The sequence below is a fragment of the Pocillopora verrucosa genome, chromosome 13 (assembly GCF_036669915.1).
Source record: "Pocillopora verrucosa isolate sample1 chromosome 13, ASM3666991v2, whole genome shotgun sequence".
Lineage (NCBI taxonomy): Eukaryota > Metazoa > Cnidaria > Anthozoa > Scleractinia > Pocilloporidae > Pocillopora > Pocillopora verrucosa.
The window spans coordinates 15,123,205-15,135,244 of NC_089324.1; the positions used below are offsets into that span (position 1 = coordinate 15,123,205).

The window sequence follows — 12,040 nt, forward strand, 5'->3', positions numbered from 1 at the left end:
TATTCCAAAATCTATGTGCGAGCTGAATTTCAGCTTTTTTTCATTTTCTACAGGTGTGCTGATAAATATTCAGTTACGCTGTGTTCTTAATTTAACCTACATTTTTCAAAAGAAGTCAAATGATGTGTTAGAGAATTCGTATTTTGATTTGTCGCCTTAAATTTTTCTCTGACTGAAAATACCTGCCAAGCTTTGTATCATTTAATAAGCAAGGAGCGTTTTACATCTCCCCTCGAAACATGTGTTTGTGACAACTGCTTCCTCTTTCAATTTCTATAATGCGAAAAGGATGTAACACGTAGACGGTAGTTTATAATCAAAATAAAAAGGAAAAAGGCTTCAGATTATCTCGTAACACTCAGTTTTCTCAGTTCTCACTAAATATACTTCTAAGAAAATAGACTAAGCAGGGACACAGCACTTTAGATCGATAACATTTTCATAACTTGCTCTTGTCTGCGATCATATGGTCTAGTGTGTTGTTGCCGGCTCACTTTGCTGAAAGACCTATATGAAACCAGGACCCCACGCCTCATACCGGATTGTCTATATTTTACAATGTAATAAGTTTTTCTTTGTTAATACAAACTGGCAATGTTACTGATGGAACACTGCGAGTGGGTGAGACAAAAATCCACTTGGTCTAATTAATTATTTCAGAGCTTACCTTAAAACGACGTTTCGTCAGCGATGCAGCGTTGAATTCGTCCTTAAGAACCTGTTAAATTTGTAAAATTTTGCAAGACCGAAGATATTTTGATGAGTTCTTCAGAAGGTGACTTATAACACGAACGGTGTCGAGAGGGTACTCTTTTCCTAGTGATCTCACGACGTAGGAATATTTTGATTTTACCCCTCTGAAATTTAGCTCGTGATAACTTAGAAGCAACGCTTCGAGCTGGGGATGGCAAGCGTTAAAAATTTCTCGCTGCCACCAAAGATGTTTACTCGACCGCGACAGGATGCAAATGACTCACTTTTTGTTTTACGACCATACTGATGTTTTTACCATTGCGTGACATTCTCAGGAAAACAAAAAGTTGATGATACATTGTGAACTTTCCCGAGGAAATGAGTCATGAATAGTGAATAATACACGGGCGCGCGTAGATGCGAATTTGGTTGGTGGAATACAATTCAAGCACGTAAAAAATTGACTAATGTTCATGTAGTGCAATGACTGGGTATGTTCTAACGGACTTCGGACGCTGTTTTAATGGTTCGTGATGGGATGTAAGTTGTTAGGCATGTAACAAAAAAAGAGCATGACTTTCAGACGGACGAAAATATCGCGTTACTTCACCTTGAGAGAAAAAAAAACTTAACTTATTTGAACTCACACCACAGGCAGCCCAAGCTCCAGCTGTGAGATGATCATCTTGCGAAATAAGATTCAAGGTGATTTTTTCGGATTTTCTTAATCTGGCGGTGACATACCTGAGTATTTTTAGGAGCTGTGCCGTATTTTTACTTCCCCCACAGGCTCGTCGAATTCAAACAAGGAGTGAAAATACTAGGGAATACTACACACCAATGAATAGTCTACTAGGTTATTTATGATCCAACTGCTTTTTTTCCGCCAAGTCTTTCTGCTCATTTCTCATAAGGCGGGAAAAGCAAAGTGGATAGAGAAGCGCAGCGTGCACAGCCTACCGGTCAAACAGATTTTTTTACAGAACAAAATAACCAACTGTACACATGTGGTATAAACATATATTCGCATTATTTGAACTCTACCTTGTGCTGTTGGATTATAGAATCAAATTATCTCGTTGTACCCCTCACCGATGCAGCACCACAATTTCCTTAGAAACTAAACCCATTTATTCATACGTTGCTAATTACAATGCCTGCAGCTGTTGCGAGGCCAAAAGCAACCAAAATATACTTAATAGACTGCACTTGGAGTAGAAATCTCCCAAAAACTTAGCATACTTCGTATACATATACCTTAACATTAGCAAAATACTTCTCGAGCGCTTCACATAACATTATTCTCTCACTTTCATACGATTTAATTAGCTATACTTTATGTAATTACTTTTATTATTTTGACATTTTTTCTCAGTATTTTTACATGTTTCCTTGTTACCCTAAACGCTTAACTTATGAGGTAAGTCTTAGAAACACAATCCACAAGCATTCCTCATGTTCGAAATGAGAGGAAACGAGTAGCTCCTAGGACGAGAGTGGGCGCCCTGTGATTTTTCTTTCCTTCCAAAGTAATGCGGTTGTAAAGGATGTTCCTATCGTCGTTGAAAAGCCTTTCCCAAAAGAAACTTATTCCCCATCTACGCTCCCTGACACAAATAAAACACAATTCGCTTTTCGGCACAGAGAGAAGTTTATTAAGAATACGAACGAAAAGTAAACAACAGCCAATGATGTGCTGAGTAAACCTCTCTGCCACCCTATGACATCACGTAAAATCACCGAGGGTGGGAGGGTAGGTGGGAAGAAAAAAAAAACAGTACAATACAAAATATCTGGCGTTCGCTTGAGGTGAAAAATGACGTGAAATGAAACACAAAACTCCCGAAGCCTGATACTAGAGGGCGTGTGTTGCGTGTGAATTGCTTTAGGAAAACAAACGTCACGACTCACAGAAATAACAGCGTTGATCTTGTGTGCCCGAGTGATTAAGGCACTAGGTTCCAGGTTAAAGTCCTTTACCCTGCAACTTACTGGATTTGTTCTCGATTGCTCGAGCTCAACTCCTTGGCTGCACTTTGTCTATAGCCGATTGGTTTGCCTCCGGCCAATTGAGATTTTTAAACTCTACGTTTACCTGCATTGTTTATTGACAATTTGTGTCAGTGGACAAGAAGAGCCACCTCGTAGAATGTTTTACGGATCAGGTAAAATGAACCATGATATCCAAAGTGAAATACTTCCTAGAAACCTTTCCAGTTTTTGGAAGCTACGTACTCATTCCCAGCATCTGAAAATGGATGGTCATAACTAGTGCCCTACATATATTTTCATGTTTTTTGATGTCGACAATTTGTTGTGATATGAAAGCTTCAATCCAGCTTAGTTACTTGTTGTCTTTTCATTGCCTGTCCGTCAAACTGTGTAATGAACTTGTGGCCAAAATTACTTAGTGGTCACTGCTTGTGGTCAAAGGTTTAATATCATCTCTTTTCTATCATTCACGGGTCGGATGAGCGAAGCTTACTTTTGGCGAGGAACGTTCGTTAATTTATAGCCAAGTGGTTTCATGCTACGTACGAAGCAGAACTTAGCACTCATGTGTTTCTCTCATTTTCATATGTTCGCAAGCAAACTAAGCATCAACGACAAAACAGCTTGCTTGAAGACTTGGTTTTCTTGCGGAAGGACGTGCTCTTTTCATTATTTCCTGGAAAGCTCCCGATCTTTCTCATTCTTCTATCCAGAACCCTTTATTTGCGAGAAGTCTGTGTTAAATTCTCGCGGTCAGTGGTCAGCGCATCGTGGTGGCCAAAGCAACCGACAGCCCTACACTGGTTTACCTGCGGAACGACGCACCCCTTTGTTTTTCCTGATAAGCTCCCGATCTTTCTCAGTCTCGTTTCTTGGACTTATCTGTTGCTTTTGCAATCGCTTTGAGTAAATTAGAGCCTGAGGTAGTCAATGGGCGAACTTTTATTAAAATCTGTCAATAACCTCCTCTCCAGCAGTCTGCGCACTCGGGCAGTTTCCCGCGCTTTCCTGAACCAGAGCAAAGGCGCCTGAAAACGAGGCAGAAGTTACGTTTACTTGCTAATCTGTTGATTGGTTTATTATCTCGTCTGTTACGTCATCACGACGCGCGAAAATTACAACCCGTCATTATAACTTTCCGTTGGTTGGAGTTAGGCGCTTCATAAGTCATTCGAAGGAAAATTCAAGAAAGTGATGGAAGCAATCAGAGAGATGAGCCCTGTAAACGTGAGTACTATTCGTTGTTAATTTTTTGTACTTTGGGTGGTTAAAATAAGATCCCAGCTATATTTCGTCGGACACATTCGGAATTTGTCGTGTGCCAGGCCTTTGGGCTCCTGCATACATAAAGTTGAGTTGTCTTTATATTAGAAGAAAAAGGAGAATTCATATGTGTTGGAAGAGGAAGCCAAGAGACTAAGCGTAGGGAATGAAGGACCAGGTGTAAACGCAAGGAAATTTGACACCAAGAATAAATAGCTGAATAATGGGAAAGGGTTAGCTAAAAGTAATATTAAAGCGGAAATAATATATAATAATATATAATAAATAAAATCAACATTTTGCACGGTGTTTGTAATGTTACTTTTGCGATCACTTAGCTTCTCATTGAAAAAATTATATGCATCACGCAAATATTTTCATTACTGTTTTTGGATTGGACTCATATCCCCAAAACTCAAGTGAAAAGTGACACCGTTTGAAATGAACACGGAGCATGGAAAAAAAACGGAGCTGGTGACCAAAGAAACTCCAAAGGGCGGGCACCAAAGCAAGCGCAAGGAAATCCTATTCTTACTTATTGACAGCTAAAGCCAACTAATAAACATAAACGTCTGCGAAATCAAGATGCGCAGGTCCTAGATAATCAAAATGCGTCTTTTATACGAATAAAACAACAACACAACCATGGCAACAACAACAACAAATACAACAGTCTTAGAGATCGACGGAATAGCACCGCTCCGGATGGCCTTGTTAGTAGTCCAAAATGGCGCATGGTCAGAACAAATCTGACTAGGTTTCGATCTTTCAGCGTATTGTGTGGTTAAGAACAATGAGAATTCGGAAAGATTTTGTCGCGGCAAGTGGATCTTTTCACGCGTGAAATGAGAATAAAATGCGCGCGCTTCATTCATGAGCAGAGTTGTCAAAAATCTCGGGCTGCAAGTGGAAAGGATACCAGGTAAGTGTAGACAAGGGATAGGCAGAAAACGAACTATTTTCAAGACAACATAGCACTATGGAAAACATTGCAAGATGGAATATCTGAACAAGAAGGTTTTTTCCTATTCGTGCTATAGTGCGGTATTTTTGCGCGCGCTTACAGGCTGAAGACTTATTTACTAGCGAAGTTTCGTTTATACTGAATTGCTAATCTCATTCGTCATTATTTTTGTTTGAACTAACTTTTTCAACATTTGGGGATGATCGCCACCCTTTGCTTAAAAGGAATCTTCTCAAGAAAAGTGTCAGGGCACAGCGTGGATCCTGGTTACGAGTCAAAACACTGTCTTTATAGGGGAGGGGCAGGGAATGAATTTAAGGCTAAAACATGGCGAACTTTTCTAACGAATCCCAATCGATCGTCTGGCAGACGTTATGAAAGGAGAGTATTAGAGAGTATTGGACAAAGTATCTCTGTCCAAAAACGTGAAGGAGAACTCTAAGTGATCGATAGAGAGGAAAGCAATCTTCAGCTGCTCGTTCATTTTCTTCAAACGTTCACTTTAGTATGGCGGCCGTTTCTTTGTCGAATTGCTGGACACTAAATTTATATGGTGAGGGTCTCATTGTCATAGTAATGCGATAATCTACCTTTTCAAGAAAGAGCGCAATTGGATTATTTTACATATTGCAATGGCGCACTTTTTAGCTTATTTTCAACATTTCCCAATTGGAAACTAACTAACCTTGTCTAAAGTGCACTAGATTCTCCTTATTTTCAAACCCTGTTTATCAAATCTCTTTGAGTCTACTATGCATAAACCTATAAGGATTTACCAGCTTTTGGTTTGCCAGTCTGTATATTGTGACAGAACTCTAAAGAATTAAGATTTAGTGTGTATATCATATATGAACTACTTGAACCTCTAAAGGAATCAAGACCAGGGTAATAGTTTCTACTTTACTTTTCTAAAGTGACTTTTCTCCTTTTTAATATGTAGAAAAAGCATTTTATTTTTTTCATTTTAAACTTGACACATTAGCTACCTTAAAGCTAGGAGCCTGTTAAGTACCAGGTTCTTGAGTTTAAATATAGAATTATGTATGCACCGGTTGGCTTTATATGGGGTTTCAAACAAGTGTAGCGCATGCTCTGCGTCAGGAACAATTTGTATCAAAAGAATCAATCATAACATTTAAATATTTTTTTAAAAGTAATCATTGTCATAAGTATTATAACAGCAAATAAGAAGTTTATTTATACTTTTCTATTTAACAGTTTTTCAGCGTTGTTGTAAGGGTATCAAGCAGCCCTAAACAGTTGGGGAAAGATTTTGGTAATAGTAGTGCATCATCTTTAAATGTGCACTTGATGCCCTCATCAATTGCTGGTGATGCCTCATATTTCAAGGTAAAAAGTTCTACCAGATAAGTTTGAGAATTCTCACTATATGTTTGCCAGATGATGTGTGAATATTACAGGGAGAAGTAAGATGTTAAATAGGGTTAAGCTGAAGAAAGAGTCATTTGCAATTATTATGCATTTGGAGACTCAGTATAAACCTTGCCATGAGTGAAAATTAGTTGATGTTCTATCATAGGGAATAATCAAGGAATTTTCTGTGAATGTTTAAAGATCTACTAAACATAAAAATAAACATTCAAATTGTCAACCATTTGACTTGTTCATAGTGCCTGTTCAGGAAAGCTCTGGGCCCCCCTATTCATCAACCTCCCCAGTCCCCATCATCACCTGAGCCTAGTGGAAAGGAGACTGTAAGTAGAAAGTTCAATGGAACTTGCATTTGGTATAAAAGAACCTTTGATTTACTTAATGTTGATATATTCATTCATTAAATTTTATTAATTTTATTAATTTTATTTTCACCTTCATTTGCCAAATGATGATGTAGGAGTGTCCTTTGGCAAGTGGTGGCTGTTGATTTTCTTGGGATAACCTAAATTATCAGTGGGCACATCAACAGTCACCCTTGGCTTATGAGAAGGAAAATGTGTAATATAGAATAAATAATGTAGACAGTTAACTTGTTAAACAATCAAGACAGTGGTTAAGAAGTTCAATCAACATGGGCTGATAATTGATTATTGATTAAATGATTTTATTCTTGAATAGAAATCTGGTTCAGATGGCGACAAAAGTCTTCAGCAGTTATGCCAACAACAGAGGACAGTGAGAAAGGTAACTTGTAAAATGTAACTTTATTTGTGGTGAAGAAATTAAGGCAATAACATTCTATCATGCTCAGGGTTTTACTGACAGTAAGCTCTTGTATCTGATGAGTATTTTCCTATGAATGATAGATACAATACCTAAAGGTGAAAGGTTTTTTTTGATGTTAACCATTTTGTATTGCATGAGATTTCAACTGCAAGGTGTGTGAAAAGTTGTGTGATTGTCTGGGTTGAGATAATTAATGTATAATTAATTTAAGGATTTCTTCTGATTAATTAACTACAGCTGAATTAAAAAGAAATGTCAGTATTAAACAAAAATTTTTCAAACCATGCAGACTCAAAGGTTGAAGTACATCGCACTACTTTTGAACAATCTCATCTTACCTGTGATTAATATGATGTCAGCTCTTTCTTCACAAAAAGTGGTGAGTGATTGAAATTCCAAGGGCATGAGTGTTGGGTTCATGTAGTTTAAGAAAGTAAGTCTTAATAGTGGTATGATAATCTTTTCTGAAAGGAGTTTTCAATATTTCTTTATTCAGATCACTGTGATGAATCAGGTAATGATGTTTTCCTTTTGAACACTGGGAAGGTACCTTTGGTATCAAAACTGTTCTGGAGGTCAAAATAAAAGACGCTTACTGACAATCTCTGCTCGTAAGTGAGAGTATTTCTTTAATTCTATGTTAATGACTAAAATACATGTAAAACTGTTTGAATTTTTTTTTTTTTTACAGCCACTTGACTCTGTAAATGGAAATAAAACACAGAAAAATGATGGTAAGGAACATGTTGCTTGCTCTCTAAAGTACTGAAAGTAATTTGTAACTCTCCATGTCTGTTATTTACTGTTGACATGCTTTGCACAGTTGTTGTGTAATAAGTGGAGAAGTTAACTGTATTTAAAATATTAAATCACTTTAAACTGCATATCAAAAGTATCAAATGTAACCCCTTGGGGAACCTTCCCTGGTTCTGTGTTAAAGAGGTGTCCACTAAATAGAGGTTAATGTGTCAGGAAATGCGGGAAGAATAGTATGAAACTAAATGATGCAAGTTTCAGCCAGTTGAGGGTTCTTGCTTTTTTTGTTGTGGTGCTAATGGTGTCTCAGTCAATTGCCAACTGAGTATTTAAGCACTAGTTGTGCTTGTCGATTATATGACTTTCCCTAAATGTTTTTTATCAGTGGAGCTAAAAGAAAAAGTTGGTGAGGCCATGCTTTAAAAAAATGATAGGAAGGCCTTAAAAGCTTACTCAGATCTTTATAAAAATGGAGGGTTATTTTATTGGCAGTTACATGTAAAGATAGGTTGCCAGGGCCACTTACCAGGAGTAGGTTTATAAGTTAAAAATACTACATTTGAGCTCAAATTGTACACAGACATTATTTAGGTATGATGGAAATTTAAAAGCACATTCTTGTCTCATTCATAAGTGATGCTACATACTCCACAGGTGTCAATTTATTAAATTTTTTATGTTCAAAAAATTACTGTTGACCTTGATATTTCCAACATTATGTAACATTTAACATTATAATTATAACATTATATAACATTACATATCATTACATATCATTGTTTTCAACAAACAATTAAATTTTTTAGTATTGATCTGGGTAATTAAAAACATTATTGTCTTATTTCCAAGGTTTCCAAGGAAAGTTTCTTCGCTTCCTGCCTGGGTCCTTATGTACATTATTCAGTTTTTATGGAAGTAACAGTTGACTTGAGCAGGAAAACTCCAATCAGCCCAGAGAGGCTAGAAAATAATTGTGCTTAGAAATAATAGTTACCTCCAGCTGGAAAACAGAAAAGACAGAACAGCTTACAGGGGCTGGAAAATACAAGTAAGTACTGGAAAAGAATATTTATTCCTTGCTCTGGTAATCTCAGAACAGCTGTGTGGGGCTTGAAATTAACAGTACTGGAATACAACAGTTAACTCCTGCCGAGAAACTGAGAACAGCTGAGAGGGGCTGGAAAATAACAATGCTGGAATACAAGAGTTATCCACTGCTGGAATTTAGAAACAGGAAACTTTGAAATACTATCATGCTACAATACACTGAGCATGCAAAAATATTTTCCATTGCCTCAATTCCAGTTACTTGTAGAGAGGTCATCACAGAGCCATTAAATAGGATCTGTTTTACCAGTGATGTACAGTTTGCAATACATTAATGAAAGAAAAAATCTAAACCCTTTAACCCCTGAGAGTGACCAGCTTCTAATTTCTCCATACAATATCACACCTGAATCAAGCATTAAAGTTACAAGAATCAAGGATATGACCAACAACTTATAAAGCTCTTGATTTTTAAACAAATTCTCCTCATCAGCACCTTAGGAAATGTATAGAGAACAGTATGGAGAATATGCAAACTGATGTCTGGGTGTAAAGGGTTTATCAATAAATGTATGTTTAAGGTAGCAATCTTATATAGCTATTACTTATTCACAAGAACTTTATTTTATTTAGCAGATTGTAGCTTCAATAGATGCCAGAAATATGTTTATGATAAACTGGCAGATACTGTTTTGTGCATTGTGCTGGTGAAGACAGCAGTGCAAGAATAGGCAAAGTATGAATCAGGGGATTTTGAGGAGGATTATGAAGATATGGAAGATGATCCATTCGTTTCCCCCCTCCTCTCTCCCTCCTCTCCCCCTCCTCTTCCCCTTCCTCTTCCCCCCCCTCTCTCCCTCCTCTCCCCCTCCTCTTCCCCTTCCTCTCCCCCCTCCTCTCTCCCCCTCCTCTCCCCCTCCTCTCCTCCCTCCTCTTACCCCTCCTCTTCCCCTTCCTCTCCCCCTTCTCTCCTCCCTCCTCTTCCCCCTCCTCTCCCCCTCCTCTCCTCCCTCCTCTTCCCCCTCCTCTCCCCCTCCTCTCCTCCCTCCTCTTGTCCCTCCTCTCCCCCCTCTTCTTCCCTCATTAGACATTAAACAATTGGACAGACACAGAGTTGTCAAATGAAAACAGTATTCAAGGTAATTAATATGTTGACCATTTTCACTCTTTGTCTCTTTGATTTTGTAAAATGAGTTTTTTGCAATATTGTTCCATAACTATTCATCTATATAAACCTTTTTGTTTTTTGTTATTTGCTAATGAAAGCATCGTTGTACTTTTTTACAGCCAGTGAACCAGATGATAAATATTTTGTCCTGTATGAGCTCCTCAAGCCTCCCAAAGATGCTGCTTATTAGGTATGCAGAATTTGTGAGTGATTTATGGTTTTCTTCTGCTTAAGTTTTCTCTTACTTTATTATTATTGTTATGATTGTTATTATTAAATATTATTATTATTGTATACTATGCAGAGATGTTCTTGTAACATGTTAAGTAGTTTAGGGGAATATCATTATTATTTTCATTATTTTATAGTATGCAGAGATGTTCTGCCATCATTATGAAATGTGGAGAGACTGGAAATGGAGGCAACTTGAGGAGAAATACTTTTTTTAATTTTAAATAAAATCAGTAAGGCAAGCTATTTGGCACGATGTAATACTAATAATTAACCCTTTCACCCCCAAGATCTAATTAGTAATTCTCCTTACTATCTGCCACACAATTCTTATGATGTTAGTTCAGAGAATTTGGTATTGGATCAACTAATAATCCCATGATTGATTTTCTTCTCTATTCTCATCACCTGCCTGCTTGATATTGTATTGATATTGTAAGGAGAAATTCTGTCTTGGTCACTTGTGGGAGTGAAAGGGTTAAACATCTAATGGGTCATGTGTTCACTTGAACAGTTTTGACTGGGTTTTGAAGCATGCTTAATTCAAGTTATATCCAAAATTCCCCTGCTCCAAATGGTGAATAGTACCTAGACATGGCCATCAACATGTTAAGTATGTTCACACCAGACCCATGAATTTGTCTACAAAACTTCCTTTGGAATTGTTTGGTTCCAGAGTTTCACATCAAGTGCATTTCCAGAGCAGTAACATGTTAAAAAAAACACAAACATTTAAATCGCAAAGAATTTATTTAAAACCTTGACATTTACAGCAACCCATATAAAAAAGAAATCTTACCAACAATTATGAATGAATGGGTGAATAAAATAGCCTTGACTCCTCAATCTGGTGTCAACTGCTTTATTTTATTCAAAAGTATATAAGGGCAAATTGGAAGGACAGAAAGAGTTACTTTCTATAATCGGTGAAATAGTATTGAACAATTAAAGCCAAATAGTTGCAAGTAAATAAAAGATAGAATGGATTTATTGTATATTAGTGCACTGTGGTCTACTTTATATTTTACAAATTCCGAAAAATCACTATTTCACCTGAAGTTATTGGCTTGAATTATTTGTACTGAAGATGTTGACCATAGAAGTGTTGCATGCTCAAGTACAACTGGAGGAGTTCTTTTTTTTTTTTTTAACTATCCATTTTTTTTCGTTACATGAGCAATTTAGGCTTGAATTTTGAGTTAGATCAATTATGGTTTGCTAGTGCACCTGGTAATTAGAAAAAATATTTAGCACCAATCACCGCTGCCTGAATGACACAAAAAAGTGTTTATTTGTTCCATACACTTACAGTGTATCCTACTTATCAAGAGAATTTGTCAACAAAGTACATTATACAGTAGCAGGATAAAGGTAACCAAAATTTATATGAAACATTTAAAAAGGAACAACTAGAGTGATTTTAATGAACCCATGAAACAGTATGTATGACACCAGCACGCATGTTTGATTGTTGGATCACCCCGTATTGTGTATGGAAAACATGACATAAACCAAAAATGTTTGTAATGCACAGTAGTTTATGACCAATTTCACTGGTTGGATAAAATCACTCTTTATCTTCATCTACAATATCTTGTTTAGAAATAAACTGTGACAAAGCTTTGACTTAGCATTAGCATGAATAGTAGTTATTGCTCAATTGTCGTTCGTGATGCATGTTAATAATGACAAGAATGTAATGCTTGTTAATATTGTCATCTGTTAAAAATTTGATTAAATCTGAA

General features: G+C 36.9%; 1 protein-coding gene across 5 annotated transcripts in view; it reads left to right on the forward strand.

Annotated features, from left to right (window-relative positions):
• The window catches only part of LOC131769528 (uncharacterized), a 102,570-nt gene extending 90,530 nt beyond the window's left edge, over positions 1-12,040 (forward strand). Inside the window, exons 1-11 of one of the 5 annotated variants that reach the window (XM_066160793.1) lie at positions 5,230-5,465; positions 6,131-6,262; positions 6,544-6,627; positions 6,986-7,051; positions 7,383-7,472; positions 7,590-7,704; positions 7,785-7,827; positions 8,699-8,897; positions 9,530-10,035; positions 10,184-10,254; positions 10,433-12,040. In XM_066160793.1, the coding sequence (XP_066016890.1) occupies positions 5,463-5,465; positions 6,131-6,262; positions 6,544-6,627; positions 6,986-7,051; positions 7,383-7,472; positions 7,590-7,628 (414 nt within the window). In that variant the 5' untranslated portion in view covers positions 5,230-5,462 and the 3' untranslated portion in view covers positions 7,629-7,704; positions 7,785-7,827; positions 8,699-8,897; ... (1 more) ...; positions 10,184-10,254; positions 10,433-12,040. Of the gene's footprint in view, positions 1-5,229; positions 5,466-6,130; positions 6,263-6,543; positions 6,628-6,985; positions 7,052-7,382; positions 7,473-7,589; positions 7,705-7,784; positions 7,828-8,698; positions 8,898-9,529; positions 10,036-10,183; positions 10,255-10,432 lie in introns of those variants that run through there. The other 4 variants (XM_066160796.1, XM_066160795.1, XM_066160803.1 and 1 more) reach the window with 4 other exon arrangements.